This window comes from Ammodytes marinus (assembly GCF_949987685.1).
Source record: "Ammodytes marinus genome assembly, chromosome: 9".
In the NCBI taxonomy this organism is placed as follows: domain Eukaryota; kingdom Metazoa; phylum Chordata; class Actinopteri; order Uranoscopiformes; family Ammodytidae; genus Ammodytes; species Ammodytes marinus.
The window spans coordinates 17,907,300-17,925,672 of NC_137213.1; the positions used below are offsets into that span (position 1 = coordinate 17,907,300).

Below are 18,373 nucleotides of genomic sequence, written 5' to 3' on the forward strand. Positions count from 1 at the left end.
TCAAAGTTGAGGAAGTTGAAAACAGAAAACAACATGGAGACCGAGCAAAGACCGAGACCGACTAGCGCCAAAACCTCTAAAAAAGGTTAGTTTCCATGAAGAATTGGTTCTCTTATCTTGATATGACGCTTTATGAACATGTTTACAACCGGATAGACCTCATAACACACGTATATTAATATTACACGTGTAATGTTACACACAGGTAACTTCAGGCGTAAATGGTTCCATTGACTGCATGGTTTCGCAGGTTTCCATAGCCCAGATAGGTTAAATCTTCATTGGGAAACTTTTCACAATTAGCTCTTTGCATTTTAACCGTGTTGTTCTTTGTGTGGCAGGTGGAAAACGCCTCGAAGCTCTAGCCGCCCAACAAGAAGCGAGACGGTGCGAATTTTCCTATAAATAAATGTCACTGCAGTTTTCATGACACACTTCTCTGATGCATTTGACATTTTTCTCTTCTAAAAAAGTTTTCATTGTGTGTCTCGTGTCAGGAGAGAGGTTGTGAGGGAGAAGCTGAGGGAGAAGTTGGACCTTGAGAGAAGAGCCCTGAACGTGGTGGAGCGTCTCTTGGAGGATTCAGTGGCCGAGGACTTTCTGGCTGACTGTGTATGTATCACTGAGAGCACTTTTTTTTTGCAGCAGCAGCAGCTGACCAACAAAGTCCCCAGCTCACTGCTTAACACGAAATGTTGTCTTTAACATATAGTCATGACGTCTGCTAGATGTGGCATGTTAGTAGGTTACAGTCTGACTAGCAACCCACTTATCCCCTGTCTTGATGTAGGTCATGTGTATTTCATCCTGTCAGACCCTTGGCCAAATACTTTTGTTTCACTACCTGATCCCATTAAGATACTAACTCTAACATTTTCTTTTTGAGACTCACTGAAGTCATATTTGTTTCTGAGTATTGTTAACATTATGCTGGAAGAAGCAAATAATCATTACATTTGCTATGTTTTAATTTACCATTCATTCGAATTCAACGGAAATAATTAAGTTGAGAATCTTATTTTAAGAATGAATTTTGTTTTTCCTATAGAGGTTCAGGTTTTATGTTGAACTGACTTGGTTCATGTTTTCAACGTCCTTTTTCCACAGGCACGGTTCATCACTCCTGCTAATTACAAAGATGCTATAGAGGAGAGATTCATCGCTAAACTGTGTGGTTATCCCATATGTACAAATAAACTGGGCAAGGTGAGACCCTTACATCATTCTTTACTGTCCTAAGCAACAAATAAATATCTCCTGTTACATGCTCCTGAACTGTTAACAAGACTCCCTGCTATTGATCATTTTACAGATCCCGACTCAAAAATATAAAATCTCTACAAAGACTAATAAGGTGTACGACATCACAGAGCGCAAGGTCAGTGCTACAAAAAACATATATTTTTTTATCATTAACATCATTAATGTTCATTAATTTCTGAAGAAACAGTCGTCATAAAAAAAAGTTTTTGTTTCTTGTGATCAGTGTTTTTGTAGTAACTTCTGCTACAAAGCCTCCAAAGACTATGAACTACAAATCTCGACTACGCCTCTTTGGCTCAGGAAAGGCGAAAGGTATGTGTGCTGTTCCCTTCTTTGTTATAAATCACATCTATAAACATACTTTTCTACATATTAAGATTGTGCTTACTTTCTTTCACATTGACAGTCCATCAGAAATTAAATTGGTGAAGAAAGGTGTTGGGTATGTATTAGCTTAAGTGTTTTTAAGACATATAAAGGGAACACTTTAAACTCATTAACAACATATATCTCTCTCTTTTACACCTTGCCGTTTTTAGATTTTCTAAATGTTTGATAGGGTTTATAATAATTAGACCGTTTCTTTGTAACCCACTTTTGTCCAGCGGGAGTTCTGGTGAGGAGGTGTTGCTGACGGCGAAGCGTCTCCAAGAGGAGGACATCGAGAACCCACAGGCTGATCCACCAGAAGACCCTCGTAGCGCTCCACAGCAGAATCTAAGCCACAGCGATGGCAGCGACTTAGAACAGGAACAGGAGCAGGACTTCGTTTCGAGCACGGTTCCCCCTCGACACGGGCCCAGGGTGCACTGGGGCGACTTGCCCAAACGTACAGACGAAGACGAGAAAGGTGAACGAGGGACAACCGAGAGGAGAGAGAAACAGAGGAGAGAGGGAGAAATGAGAGAAGATGTGATTAGGCATGAGTCACTTTCATGTAAAAAAGAGACTGGAACTGACTCTGAAAAGCCCAATCAGTTGAAGGAGAAGGTTCTAGAGGAGACAAGCTCTCCTGATAAACCCAGTGTGGAAGAGGCTGCCGCTAAGCTGAATTCATGCAGTTTATCTGAGACAGTCACTCCACCCGCTCCACTGCCTGTTGGCTCAGCAGCTGTCACACAGTCAGAACACACAGACCTACCTCTATCTCCTCCATGTAAACACTCAAACACAACACAAAGTGAACAACCCCCTTCTTCATCTACGATCGGCACAAATCAGGACAGCAGCAGCACGGCACCGACAAGCCAGCCGACGGGCCTCAACATTACCCAAGTGGGTATGAGCAAGAGAGGGGCGGCAGGGCTTAAAGAGCTGCTCAAGAACCACACCACCACTGCAGCCGAACCTGATTCTATACGGACGAATCTCCTGGAGTGTCTGAGGAGCACGCTAAGGGACTGGAGCACCGATGAGACCCTCAAGTTCCTGTACGGCGTCGACCTTTCCCTCTGCTCTCCTTCTGCTGATGTCAGAGAAGAAAAAGAAGAGGAAGAGGAAGAACTGGATGAAGATGACCTTGAGGATGAAGAGACAGATGTGGGTGGAGAAGGGGTTGGTGCCGGGGTGGAGAACAGACCGCCTGCCGTTGCCCCAGACTACGCTACGCTGAAGAAGGAGACCCAGCAGCAGCAGCTCAGAGTCAGGGAGTTCTACAGGGGGACCAGGATTGATGAGGTGAAGGGGGGAGGAGGAAGGGTTGTGAATGAATTCATTGGTTTAAGGGCGCTTTCACATCTGCCTTGTTTAGTTTGACTGAAATTTAGTGGAGTTTTGCTACGTTCGTTTGCGCTGGTGAGAACAGCAATCCCACTCGGTTGGCACCAAAAGCAGACTAAACAGGTGTGTCGTAAGTAGAGAGTGTTGAAGAGGTAGTCTCGATAGCTATGGTGGGGGGTGTCGATTTATGGTGAGGCCGCGATCGGACTGGATTTTTGCAGGAAATACTCAGTATTTCTTTAGATGAATGAGCTCCCGTAGCGAGCGACGCTTTCCGTTATGGGATGAGGAAGACAATGTACTTTATGTAGTTTCTTTCTGTAGTTTTCCCGCATGGTAACTGACCAATTGTAAAACAATTCAGGAACTACGTTATTGCTTCCACCCCAGACACATCTGACCAATGAGTGAACGAACATAACTTATGCCGTGCATTTTGGTTCGCTTTGGACCAGAGGAACTATAGGTGTGAAAAGAACTGAAACTGTTGAGTAATGAACCATTGTATCATTCTTACATCTGGTGCGAACCAAAGAACCTAATTAAAAGCCGCTATCAGGTGTGAAACTGCCCTAAGTGTCAATGCCACATTGAGACCCTATATTAAACATAAAAAGTGTAATCAAATTTGTCTGGAACCGTTGTACTGACGTGTGCTCTCCTACATCTTGTTTCTTGACCCAGCGGCAGACCGTCCAGGACCAGAACACCAAGGTCCCACATCTGCCACTCGTTGACTCTAATGCTCAGCACCTCATTCAGAAACGAATCGCTGTGGAGAAGCTCACCAGATGGTGTGTCTGTGTGTGTGTGCTATTTGCATGAACTGAATACCTTTGTACGTGTTAGACGTGTATTTTTTTTTTAGATACTTACATAGTTGTTTCCCTAAATACCTTTACCACATATGCCAATCCAGATATAATCGTTTCAAACTGGTCACAGTTTATCAACATATAGATAATCTTAAATTAACATGCTATGAATGAGTGGTTATTGTGTCTGTTGGAAACCTTCCAGCTCCCCGTTAAGCTTGAACAAATGTATCAACAGTAATAGTGATACAGTTGTGTTGTGTTTGTTTCTCTCTGTCCCTCGCGTCGTGCAGTTTTAGGAACATTGTCGGCCCTCTGTGTCTCACCATGAGCGACATCTCCACTGACCTCAACAACCTGGTCAAGACATTCAGGTCAGTGTAGTAGCACATACGAGGACACACCCCTCTCTGCAGGTTTGCTTGTATGAGGACAAAACACAAACACACTGTCTATCTTTTTTTTTTTGTCTCATCATGACAGACCAGGCCTAAAATGTCTCTCAAAAATTTGCTTTTCAACTGTAATTTTGAACGTCTAGAGACAAGGGCAAAAAACACAGTATTGATGGAGCATGATGACTCGCATCAACACATTCAAAGATGCAGTACAGGGCCAATAGCTATATTTGCTGTTAGTAGGAACATCCTGTCATATTCAAGAGCTGCAGATACAGAGCCAGAGAAAAATAACACATCTGTTCATAAATCTTCTCTTAACATTCTGCTAGTAGTCACACAAACATGCATTTAGAGATTTTATTAATATTTTAAAGTAAATTAGAGTACTGTACTCAATAAATTCGATTTTGTTTAAATTCCACAACATTGTAGGAAGATTGATGATGAAGAACTCTGATGCCCCCTACAGAAACCTGTAAAACATGACAACAACAGGACTTTTCCATTTGTCTATAGACCCTTTTCACAGCAGACATGTTGATTTGTCATAGCAGTTAAGCACAGCTGTTAAAGAGGCTTATTTTTCACCATATTTATTACACATGCATTTCTGACTAGTCATTACACATGTATTCACTGAATATGAAATTGACCTGGAATGTACTACTTTCCAGTGTCTCCATGACATGCTTTGCCAGATAGATACAGTGCCTTGCAAAAGTATTCATACCCCTGTAATTTTCCACATTTTGTCACGTTAAAACCACACACGTACATTTATTTTACTGGGATTTCATGTGATAGACCAACACAAAGTGGTGCATCATTGTGAAGTGGAATGAAGATGAAATATGGTCTTATTTATTTTTTAGAAATAAAAAACTGAAAAGCGTGGCGTGCATAAGTATTCAGCCCCCCTGAGTCAATACGTTGTAGAACCAAATCAGTTTTATTTGTATAGCCCAAAATCACAAATACATTTGTCTCAGTGGGCTTTACATTTCATACAATATGATACAATATGACACCCTGCCCGTACACCCTTAGCTCGGCTGAGAAAACACTCCCAGTAAAAACCCTTTACCGGGATTAAAAAAAAATTTAAGAAATCTCAGGGAGAGTCGACAAAGTAAGGGATCCCTCTCCCAGGACGGACATACTGCAATAGATGTCATAAGTAGAGAAAATCACTAAGGAATTTGATCATTGACCAGGTGATTACATGGTAATAATAAAGTAAAGTGCGAATAGTGTGGATGCAGGAAGACTTCAGATGCTGCCAGAGGATCCACACCGTCTCGTCTCCACCAGGGAAAACTAAGGTTTCCAGCGCCGGGATTACATCCCACGTCTCCAGGTGGCGTCCTTAACCACTGCAACATCTTCCGCGTTGATGGTCCATTCTCAGATGTTACCGGAGGGGGGACCAGATCCTCGTCACGACCAGGGAAAAAATAAAAATTTAAAACCACGTTTCGTTTTCACTCCACTTCACAATTATGCGCCACTGTGTGCTGGTCTATCACATAAAATCCCAATAAAATAAATGTAGCCGTGTGGTTATAACGTGACTAAATGTCAAACATTTCAAGGGGCATGAATACTTTTGCAAGGCACTGTAGATAGATAGATAGATAGATAGATAGAATTGATTGACCCATTTCCTGCTGGTTATGACCTCAGCTCAGGTGAAAGATGAATGGAGCTATGATGGAATTTCATGTGATCGCCTCATGGGTAATGCACAGGTGTTGCTTATAATAACATTAACGATGGCCCTCTTCTATTCAAGTGACCCAGTAAACCATGACAGTGTGGCTTTTGTTATTGTGTGCGCTTCAATCCGAACAACATTTTATTTTAATGTGGCATTTGTTACATTTCGAGTATGTAACAAATACAAAACATTTATATATTTACCTGCCCAGGCCAGTAGTAGTTACTAGAGCGGCTTATTGAACAAACAAAAAAAAATCAAACTTGTCCCAGATTGAGCATTTCCTGCTATACATATGATCTATGTTCCCATTGGCGGGTTCGGATGTTTTCAACAGGCGTGCTATTAAATCACTGTGCAGTGAGTAACACTTCCAGAGGCTTGCTTCCAGGAATTCTCTTTCTGCCGTCAGAGGCCCCGCCGACAAGAGGCTCAAATCAAAGAATATACACAGCGCTGTCACCAACACATACATTACTGCACTATTGCAAGCAGTTTGTGATGGTTGGTCCGGCCTTGTGTACGTTTTATTTTCCCAGTTTCTTATCGGGAGAATCAGGTGATTTTTCACACCTGCCTTGAAAAGGTTGCTCCCACTTAGAGTTACGTGTATGTTCACACATGCTCGATGGTTAGATTTTAAACATAAACAAACACCCGTAGATGACATAAACCTTTCATTTAAAACTGACCCGTTGCTAACTTTGTTTTTTCTTAATGCCACAGGTTCAGCAACACCAACATCATCCACAAAACTCCAAAGTGGACCCTCATAGCCATTGTGCTTCTCCATCTGTAAGTCTATATCATGTGTGTGAATGTGTTACTTTAGCAGTGAGGGGACGCACAAGGGGAGAAGAGTAAGGGAGGGAGAAAAATATGAATAATATAATAAAGAAATTGAGGACCATTGTTTTCCTAGAAATACACCCTGTCAGTAAACTGAAAACCAATTTTCCTCACCGCCCGAGTGTGTGCAACTGTTTGTGTGTGAGAATGTGAATAAAGTTTGTATTTAACAACTATAGCTTAGAATTTATTAAGTAAACTAGAGTGAAGCAATGTCCGTAAGGCTGAAATAAACCACAGCCAAACCTCTAAATAAATATTCATGTTGATGTTGATTAAAAATTATTTTAGTGTTATGCTATACTTTTCTGTAGCATTAAAGCAGCTACGAGTAACATTTAAATATCTTTTAAACAGCCTCATGTAGGGCCCGACCGATATTGATTTTGGAGTGCCGATGCCGATTATTTTCAGAGAAAAATTACAATTACGATTAAATCGGCCGATTAAAAAAAAAATCAAAATCCCCCAAATATATATTGAAACAATTTACTTTTTTGAATCCTTAAATATATATATATATACCTTTTACTGTTGAAAATATGTACAGGAACTTTTTCTTTGTTGCAATACACATTAAATAAAGTGTAACAAATATGTCTAAATTCAGACATTATGCATTTTATCTTACTGCACCCAACCCCCTGGAAGTCCCTCCCCCCAAACATCTCAAAGATTCAATAAACTAATTCAAAAGTCAACTCAAACCCGACCTCTTTAAGGAAGCATAATGACACCTGACTCCAATTCAAACCTTATTTAAATTTTTCCTGTATTTTGTTTTCTTTTTCTACATGTATGATTCTCTATGATGTAAAGTGTCTTCGAATGACCTCCAAAAAAGCACCATATAAATTCTATAAATTATTATTATTATTAACAGTCAAGCGATGACCAATGCCTCTGCTATTGGTCGCAGGGGGAACTGTCAAGTGTAAATTAATCCAATGTATTACAACACACCTGCTGCTGCTGTAAATAGGCTATAGCATTAATGCTATTCATTTAGGCTACCTCCAGGGCAGCAATACATTTCACCCATGATTGCTTGAAAATAAAATTAAAAAAAAATCGGCAAAAAACCGGCCGATGCCGATAATTCCGAAATATGCGAAAATCGGCCGATATAATCTTTCTTTCATTTATCGGCCAGCCGATAAATCGGTCGGGTCCTAGCTTCATGTTTCCTCAGATAATCATAAATTACCTTTAACAGCAAACGAGACCATCAGTGCAAAGAAAGAAGTTTTTATATAGTTTTTATTACTGACTTTGGTCTGGTCGCACACCCAGTCCGATTTTCGGTTCGCTCATGCAGGCTCTATGGTCACATATCCGTATTGGTCGCAGATTTCAGTGTGGCGCAGCAACGCGATTTGAGAAGCCTATCCCTCCAGGTGAGGGAAGGAGAGCGGGAGCCTTGTTTGAGACAGTTATTTGTCGTCATAATGACTGATAACAGGGCTGAACTATCAAAGAAAAAAAAGAGAATTCAATGAAGAAAAGCTAAAAGGGAGAGTGATATAGGCTACGGGCGGGACGAGGGCGTTGCCAAGCAACGTGTATACAATTTCATGGGAGCGAACTAGACTGCAGTGTTTACTCCTCAATTAATGAGCGGTTGGTACTAACACAACGTTTGCTTTGCTTCACCATCATCAGATTACCATTATTCATCTGAAATAGTCATTATTTACAACAACATAAACACATTACCTCATCATGATCCATACTAACTGCCGTCTCTCGTTCATTCGCTTTCTGTGAGGACACGTAATCTTTCAGCTCCGTGAGAGTAGCTGCATCAACTCATTGCAATCAGGTGTGTGTGGCACTGACTGGCATTAGTTGATGCAGTGTCACTAACCACTCTCACGGAGCCGAAAAGAGTCCATGCCCTCACACTTTCAACACACGGACATGCACTATATTGCGGCCTTCTCAGTTGACACTCGCACGCCTGGCACGAGCTAGAAAACAGCTTTGCGACAGCGGGCGTCGTAAAAATACTACCGCTTTTTTCCAAAGGGGCCGCCAAGGGACAAAGTTACTCGTAGTGGCTTTAACAGATTGATACTTTGCTTAAATCGAAGAAACACAGCAGTTGCATATAATTTTATGCAACTATTCTGATCTTCATTTAAAGAAGAAAACAAGTAAAACTTGCCTAACTGTGACTCAACTTTCAGCTTCATGGTGCATTTGACAAAAGACGCTATAAGGTGTGACATAGTTTTAGCCCTTGCCATATGGTGTGTGTGTGTGTGTGTGTGTGTTGCTGGCAGTTCATGGACAGTTCCGTGCTGCTCCCGTCTAAGTACACACAGACGCCTCTTGGCCTTATCTCCACCTGATTGCCCCTCTCCAGATCCGTGATGAAGGACAGAGGGCAAACAACTCAGGCAGCCCTTTACACTTTCAATTAAAATACACACATGCACCCAGACACACACAATAGTTCCTCCGTACACATCCAAGCAAAACTAGCATTTTATATTGGCCTGGCTGGGAAAACTTCCACCTGATGCCTTATTGACTCTGATTTATGACTATCTTGGTGGCCTCAGGTCAGTTTGCATCAGTATCATAACTTACATTGTGAGTGCTCTTGGACATAACGAAACAATACAATAAGTGTTGTGCAGTTGGTGACTCACATGTATACCTCTTTAAGCCAGGGAGGATGTGACCACAAACTTTTCCCTTAAACAGTACTGCATGAAGTTTACTATGCTGCAAAAGTTAGAAACGGGGATTGGACCTTTAAATTAATTTGCAGTTTTTCAAATTCATTGAATTTCTGAAAAGTTGGAAATAACTCTGGTTAAACTTGAAAAAAACAAACGTTTATTTGCTTTTATCAATTTTCTTTCTCTACTGTTATCTTTCATTCTCTGCGTCTTTGATAATTGGCTGACTTGGAAACATATATTCTCTTCCTTACAAGTCCCTTTGGTACTCTATGATTTGATTAGATCCCATTTTAACTTCAAGAGTGTCCTCCATCCTTCTATTCCACCATCATGAATAATTTGGCGTGCTGTCTTATCTGTCTTCTGCGTGGCAGCTGTGGAGCTAGTCTGGCCTCTATTGTTCAGGGCCCAGCTGAATAATGGATGCCCCCCCTGCAACACTAGACCCTGGGGTGAACTAGAGATTAACCAGCAGTGCACCTCCACACAGGTAGACAGGACAGGTAGAGGGGGGAGGGAGGGGAACAAGAGGTGGAAGAGGTGGCAATGAGCGTCTAGAAGGTTGCGCACATGGTGGTTTTAAACCTGGAGATAAACACTCTTTACGTAGGAGTCTGTACGTTGGTCTGTGCCGATATTGAGAATTATTTAAAGGTGGAGTCAGTGATATCTAGAATAAGCTTGTTGTCAAAATCACTTTTTGTCCAAATCAGTGAATATATCCTCACAATCTGCTACCCGTCAGTACTGTGTTTGGGCTTGGGGGAAAAATCTGGTATTAATACACAGCCTAGGCTCTGTAAACTAGTATAGAAACAAAGGGTATTAAAACAAAGGGGCCCACTGTATCGAGCAATATGACCCTTTACTGAGCTTAGACTGTGTATTAACACCGGAATTCTTTTCATCTCACACACAGTATGTACAGGAAGCAGATTGTTAGAAGATATTCACTGATTTTGACAAAACGTGATTTTTCAAAACAAGCACTCTCCAGAATAGCTGACTTCACTTTCAGTCAAACAGTTTTGACTAAGAACATGTGGAGATATGACCAAGTTGCACTACTCACTTTAATTCAATTCAATTCAACAGCTGAACAGATTGCAGCCTCCAAAATAATCCTATTGATCAGTGGTTCTCCGTGCGTTTCAATTTTAATTGAAACGCACGGAGGGGATGCGTCCCCCGTAACAGTAAAAACAGTACAGGGGTCGAAACACTTAAATATCCCTCCTAATTGTTTATATTAATTCCCCAATTATTAATAATAACACCCCTACAGTGGACCGTACCATCTTAAACTTGCCGACGTTCGGCTGGCCTCTGCCTCTCGTTGCAGACGGCTGGTCAGCCTCCCGCAGTGCAGCAGGCAGTGTAGTGGTCCCAATGTAAGTTGTTACATAGTGAGCTTGTTATGCCCAATACGATGCACTTTCTCACCTTCAAGGTGAATTAGATTAGGTCAAGTGTCTAAGGATGGATGCTAACATTATCTGGTTTCTAACTAACGTTAGAAACCACGTTAAGCTAACGTTAGCTAGCTGCTGATAGCCATGGAACTATCTGCCTAGTTGACTGCTGATAGCCCACCCTGTTTATTTCCAATGTATAGTGTCATAAAAGTTAACACTCCAAAAGGTGATACGTTTTCAATGTGCAGAAAGTTTTTTAACAATAAAGTAGAATAAATATTTGAATTCTATACAGAATGCCTCAGTGGCTTACAGATTTATATTCCATTAGATTTGCGTCAATGGTAGCTAGTTGTCTTTTCCTTAACATGTCCACCATAAATAAATACAGAAGACACAAATTACTGCATAAAAATTAACCAGAATGCACAAAATGAAGTGTTAGAACCTCAAATTTTTATGGGGGACAATCCCCAGATCCCCGCTTTTAATCCCCCCCCCCCCCCCACAATGTTGAAATGAAACTTGGCCCTTCATTTATCAATTAAAATATGTTAATTACACATTATTGGATGCAGACCAATACATGTAAACTGTAAAGACGCAAAGACGCTGGCCATTGAAATTATTTTATTTTTTATTTATTTTTTATCCTTCGGCGGCCCTCGGTCCAATGTTGGGTTCCTAAATTGGCCCTCAGCTATCAAAAGTTTGAGAACCCCTGCTATAGGTGAATCAACAGCTGAAACACTAAAACCTGTACATTATAACCTTCACGAAGATAGGGTTTATTGCCGGACTGATGTATGAGTTTGAACTATAGCTCCACAGTCATTAACACTTTACATGTGCAACAAGAAGCACACGCACCTCAAAAACATGGCGAGTGTGTGAAACTGTAGCCTTAATGTTGTGAGTGAGGCATTCTTAAAACGTTGTCTGTTATCGGAGGCAATTATTCAACATGCATCTTTGCCTCCTCTTTGAAAAAAAATAGGACATATAAACATATAGATTGTAGATTCTGTCAGCTTAACATGAGATTGAGATATCACCGAATAATGCAAGTTATAAGCAGGGAGAATGCCTGCTGTATAGTTTTACGAAGTGTGAACTGAAACCCCCTCAAATCTAGTTCATGTACGGATTTTTAAAACACCTGATCTGTGTTTTGCTCAACAAACATTTTGAAATGAGTCAGTAAAGTTGTTTTTCTTTTAGAACATCATGAACCCTGGTTAGCATGCAATGCATTAGCTGAGTAGTGCCTGTGACACCTCATGTCGCTTAAACAACTAAGGACATTCTTGATTGTTATGTAATTACATTAAAAAGCTCATCTTTTGTTTTGGTGTTACATGGATCTGTAACAGCAACAGTATCCTGGTCAAAGTGTGTGTGTGACAGTGTGATTTTGTGTTTAAGGTTGTCTGATGTTTCTCCTGTGGTGCGAGAAGCCTTGGAGGTGCCCACATCAGTGGACTATTTGAACACACTGATGGAGGAGCTCGGTCTACAGGAGCAGGACCTTCTGAAATTAGTCCAGCTGTTGAAAACCCAGGCACACTGACACACACACACACACACACACACACGCACACACACACACACACACACACACACACACACACACACACACACACACACACACACACACACAATATGAAGAATAAATGTACACTCAGGACCCCTGACTGAAAAAATTGATTTGGCTACTATGTTTGTTTTACACAAATAAAGTTTGTTGTAATAATTTTGAAATGAAAAGCTCTTCTCCTCTTTATAGTAAGTGTTTATGTGAAGGTCTACAAGTTCCTTTACTGTAGCAGTGTTTACTGTATGTACACAATCTGTGGTGAAATATGGCCAAATCAGATCCTTGACGTTTTAGTGCCCTGGATGTTTAACCTCTGCATGGCCAAATAAATCACACCCTGATGTTCCCAGTGAAAAATGCCATGTGGACAGTGGACACTCTGTTATTGCTGCGCTGAAGGAGCTCTTGCTGTAATAAAAGTGAAGCTATTTCTCCTGTCTTCCTTCACATGGAGGTTTATGGTGCCATAATGTTATTTGTTATATGAGTATGTTAACAATGCTAAGGTCTGAAAATGTTTGATTTTGACCAGGTGGCGCATGCAACAAAACGTTTTTTCTATGTAATAGTGGAGGTATAACTTTGACCTGTCATGCAGGTTGGGGGATGTGATTGATGGCCTGCTTGGCTTAACACAGCTTCTCGGTTTTTACAATGTACCAACAATCAGTGGACTGAGGCCGAGACTGATTTTAAAACATACATTCAGTTTTCAAATCTATTATTGTTGAAAACAACTAATTTCTAAAAAATAATCATGTAAAAAGTAAGGAAAGATAGAAAGACTGAAACGAAAGGTTTGTCAATTCCTAACTGAAAAAACTGAACTCAAATAGTTCATGTTTAATTCTGCACTACAGAACAAATGGACTAAATTGAAAATGCAGGATTTCGTAGTTTGAAAGTTATAGCCTAATAAATGCATGGATGTATTACTGTTATTATTATAAGCTAACGGCAATGCTTCTTAATTTGAGTAACAATGTAAAAACCCACTCGATAAATAACATTTTATTTCCATAAAATCAACCAGAATATCTCAGGCTAAAAAATTAACTACACGCAACAATCGCGAAAAGTTAGGACAATGCAACAAACAGTAGAATAAAACACCACCATCAAAATTGCATAGTCGGAATACATAAAAAGTGCAGGAAATCATGCTGATGCATCAAAGTCGGCTCATTTGAGTCCGTGCTGCGTCTCCTTGTGCCTCCTCAGGTCCACTTTCCTCTGGAAACCTTTGCCGCACAGGTCACAGCCGAACGGTTTGAAGCCCGTGTGTTTCCTGCTGTGTGTGATGAGGTTGGAGCTCTGACTGAAGGCCTTCCCGCACACCTGGCATTTGTGCGGCTTCTCACCTGCAGCAGTAAAGAGATCGAACAGTTGGAAATGTCAATGTCGAGTTACTTTTTACGCAATTACGCACGGCAAGGCGATGCGTTAAAACAGTGTTTTTCTGTCCATGGCTTTCGGTGTCTCTCACCTGTGTGGATGAAAGTGTGTTTCTTCATGTCGGACTTTTGGTGGAACCTCTTGCCGCAGTACTGGCAAGGATAAGGCCGCGTGTCCGAGTGGATGAGCAGGTGCGTGGACAGCGTGGAGGAGCGCTTGAAGCTTTTGCTGCAGATTTTACAGCTGAAGCTCCTCTCCTGTAAGATACGGAAAAGAGTCAGTGTGGAAGGCCTCAAAGTTACATTGAACTGCAGAGACACCGGAGGCCTTGAGCTCAGACTCCTGTTTGGGCCTTTATATAGAAGGAAGTTAGAGGCCTACCTGTGAGTGAACCGCTCGGTGCTGATCCAGGCTCACTGCGTGTCCGAAGGTTTTGCCGCATATCCCGCACTCAAACGGCCGCGTTCCGCTGTGCGACCGGCGCACATGAACCTCCAACCCATGGGGTGTCGAGAACACCTTTGGAAAAATATAGGAACCGTTTAGATTTTTACATCAAAATCAAACTTTATAGAGGGAAAACGACAAAGTGTAATCTTACAATTTTAGAGCAACTATCTGCAAATAGTCAATCTCACCAATTCTACAGACCAAATGCCTTACATTATATTTGATGCTTCGCCCTGGTCACCAATAAAACATCCCTTAATTCACAGTGTTAAAACAACACAGGGTTATCATGGTACGCTTCAGTAAACACAAACGTACCTTGCCACATTTAATGCACTTAAAGGATCCACTCGATTCGAGGTTCGAGCAGATTAAGTCACTCTCGGACTTGATTCTAGCCCCGCGGGGTTTGTGCTTTGTATCCACATACAGCTCGTCTCCATCAGGCATCCTGCACATTTGGTGGGCCGCTGAAGAATAGTCCTGGTAGCATCCGGCCACCGGGCCACGCTGTGCGTAATGCGGCTCTGCGCTGCTCGTGTCCTCCGCACCATAGACGCTGACGGGTGAGACTGGCTCCCTGTGGCCCTGCAGGCGGTGGTGGTATGAGCCCTGATGAACCAGATGCCTCAGCTCAGAGCCGGAGTACGCCGTCCAGGTGTAAGGAAAGAGCGGGATGTTGAAGTGAGGGCCGTCCTCTGTCGATGGAGTGGAGCACTTCTCTGAATCTGGAAGTAAAATGTGGATTTGTTGTGAGTATGCATCGGGCCTCACTGGAAATAACTATTTGACTTTCGACATGCTAATATTAGACTACATCTCAAAATGTTGCACAGGCATAGGCCTATATCAAATAGTTTTTTGCAATGAGTGCAATTGTAGTACCCTGAAAAGGGGAAAATAAATGACTGAAAACATTTTTTTTTCTAAATCATTTATTAAAGGCAAATCATAAAGAAAGGATATATGTACATTGTGGCAGGATGCCTTTTATTTTGACTCTCAAATCAGATCTTTCTTCTTGTTCATAATATTTAAAACTCTGACATCAATACAAAGATGTTAACAGTGCTGGAAATGTTGAAATTATAGAATTCTTACACTCTCTTTAAGCTGATATGGATGTATGGCAACTGTTTCTATATACGCACTAATAATGACATCTTCACATTTCAAACAGGCCAAACAGTTGACACACTTAACAGTTTTTTTTTTAAATATCCAACTTACACATCTAAAAATAATCGTGGTAAAAGTCTGAATTCAAAAATGTCTCAACATACCTGGTGACGAGGAGGGGGACGGGGGACGCCAGAAATCACAGTCTGAGGATCGCTCACAGACGCTGCCTGCGCAGCTCAACGGGGAGCTTGAGGACAGCGAGCCGGGGGACTGCAACCTAGACCCGGGGGACAATCTGTCAGCGTCCGCGCTCACATCCTCCTGCGGATCCAAGTTGGACTCACACTTCGCCCGAGATTTGTTCTCTAATCAAAGCAGAAATGTGAAACTGACTGAGTGTGCAACTTTGGCCTATTTGTAAATAGAATACATTAATTCAATTTAGATTAGGAGAATAGGATGTGAAACATTTCCATTAGGAAGAATCGCTATTCCTTGCGCAATTCTAACATTGTCGTGCGTAATTACGCACACATTATCCATACCTGCGCACACGTGAGCCAGAATAGTGTCCAGTCTGCTGTAGTCATCGTCCAGGTACCGTGGCTGGTGGTAGCTGTGGGCCCTTTTACTCTTCACCAGGAAAGACCTCGGCATGTTTTCTTTCTTTAATCTTCTTTCTGCCAGTGATGCCCTTGTCCGAAATCCTCCACTTCGCTCCTCTACACGCTGCTCTGTCTTTATCTCTGAACAGATTGGAACACTATTGGTTGACAGGCGAGACAGCGTTGGGATTTTTGGCAAGCTATTACGCATGCGCACAGAGGCCGTATCGGTTACCAGGTGTCGCGGGGCAGGTGGCCAAAAGCAGGGCCACCCCACCCCCCTCCCCCACGAATTATCCCGGCAGGTATGGGATTAGAGAGCACATATTGTATGTCCTTATATGTAGCCTAAATGTTACGGAAACTGACATGAGAGGACGTTTTAACAATTTACTATATGCCTAAATGGCTTAGACTAAATCTTTATTATCTAAATGAATATGCTAATATTAATTAACAGATGAAATTATCACGATTCAAAATATTTTTAAACTAAGAAAGCGAACACTATTAAGGAGATTATAATTGTATACAATTTACGGATAACGTTAAAGTTGTTATTATTTAATCATTTCAAATTGGTAAGTGTTTAAACGTCGCCAGATAGATATTTTAATGAATTCAAACTGAGATTTGGACGTGTGCTCTTGCCAGTCTGTAACACTGGTTGAGATGTATATTACAAGCCCAAACTCTTAATGAATCAGCAAAAGTTTAACAACATACAGATCATTCTGATGTATCGAGCCGGATGATTTATAAACAGGTTGGTAACTATCTAATTTCAGTGTGATGAGACATAAAATGTATGTGTGTTTGTTCGCCTTCGTGCGTGTGCGTGCGTGTGTGGATGGTTCCGTGCAGGCTAAAGAGGAGGAGGCTGGGATGGATAATGACCTATTTGTTTGGCCGGTTGTAAATTGATCCTGTTAATGAGACGCGCGCCGGCCGCTCTGCACAACAGCCTGCTGGTGGGGAGTCGAAGTAGGCTATCCCTTTACAGTTACACTGCTTCAGCTTACCCGCACTGACTTCAGCCTTATTGTTTACATCATTAAAGTCCCCTCCCACCTGACCCATACACCGGTCCAATTTTCATTGTAAATACAATATAGGACAATATAGGCTACATAAGGAATATTTATTTTTCTTTTGAAAATAATATAAATCACATCATGGAAAAAAACAAAGTTCCCAAGTAGAAATCTGTCAGACTCAGCCGCTCAGGTGCAAATCATTGCGAAGATTTGGGCTCTGTTCAAGGTCGGACCAAAGCAAAGCGGTTAGAGGCTATCGATTTTTCCTGTCAGATGTGGGAACCGAGTTTGTTTGAAGCAGCTGCAACAAGTAAAGATAGCTGCAAGCAAAGCGCAGATAGCCGAAGCATTAAGGCTGAAACACATGTCCCATACTCACACAGCAGCACTGACGCTGCAGGTACCCAGGCCTGAGAAGAACATATACTCTGTCCTGAACTCTGGCTACATTTAGTCTCCACGTCAAAACATCAGTCACAAGTAGCAGAGTGACACCACAAAACCCTCTGCTCGTCATTATGAGAATGTCTGTCTCTCTCGCTGTCTCTGTCGGTCTCTCTCTCTCTCTCTCTCTCTCTCTCTCTTTCTCTCTCTCTCTCTCTCTCTCTTTCTTCCCCTCCCTCTAAAATGCTCATGTAAGTCACATTCAAACAAAAACACTGATTCATGTTTTGATAAGAGTCCATAATCTTTGAACATTTGCATAGCACAAAAATAAACAATCTAAACATTTATTCCCAATTACGGCACAGGTTTCAAGACTCTAATATTTGCATTGTGTGGAGTTATCAATACAAAATGTGCAATTTTTCTTCCTTTTTAAATTATTTCAAATTTTGAAGTTTTTGACTCATGAAAAAAGTAAAACAACAACAAGAGGAATCAGTGGATACATTTAAAAACTCTATAATTTTTAAGAACAAATCTTTACATCTTCTTCCCCTGACAAGCAGAGAGACAGCAACGATCTCTCGCCCTGTTCGAGCAAAGAAAAAACATCATGTCAGTTTAACTGTATAGCTAATTAACAGAATTTTATAAAAATTATAAAAAACTAAACAAAATCACAAAAGGTTGTTCCGCTAAAGTGAGTGAAAAACGCTGGTCGCAATGTGACAAGGTTCAAACTCAGGGTTACACACACTGACTCAGAACAGGAAACCAAACGCAGAGTCGAGAAGTCGCTATCAGTGTTGCCACAGCCTCCTCCTTTGTCTCTCTGTAACTCACCTCCCACCACCTCTTCCCCCACAGGCCTTGATTCTCAAGTCTTAAAGCAAGTATGTGATTGAAAT

General features: G+C 41.4%; 2 protein-coding genes across 2 annotated transcripts; one reads left to right on the plus strand and one right to left on the minus strand.

The window, feature by feature from the left end:
• Positions 1–33: 33 nt before the first annotated feature.
• On the plus strand, positions 34–12,757 carry rpap2 (RNA polymerase II associated protein 2; the record flags this gene model as incomplete). The annotated part of the gene is made up of 12 exons (XM_080033688.1): positions 34–85; positions 342–387; positions 474–612; positions 1,108–1,206; positions 1,313–1,378; positions 1,487–1,575; positions 1,670–1,705; positions 1,869–2,940; positions 3,667–3,776; positions 4,091–4,171; positions 6,642–6,710; positions 12,298–12,757. 12 exons carry the CDS (start codon positions 34–36, stop codon positions 12,440–12,442), a joined length of 2,004 nt encoding a protein of 667 aa, XP_079889814.1. The 3' UTR covers positions 12,443–12,757.
• An 894-nt stretch (positions 12,758–13,651) lies between these two features.
• gfi1aa (growth factor independent 1A transcription repressor a) lies at positions 13,652–16,101 on the minus strand (the record flags this gene model as incomplete). Its single annotated transcript, XM_080034749.1, has 6 exons — positions 15,982–16,101; positions 15,598–15,801; positions 14,633–15,042; positions 14,246–14,383; positions 13,956–14,121; positions 13,652–13,830 (listed from the first exon to the last, which is right to left on the minus strand). Exons 1-6 carry the CDS (start codon positions 16,091–16,093, stop codon positions 13,652–13,654), a joined length of 1,209 nt encoding a protein of 402 aa, XP_079890875.1. The 5' UTR covers positions 16,094–16,101.
• Positions 16,102–18,373: the final 2,272 nt, after the last annotated feature.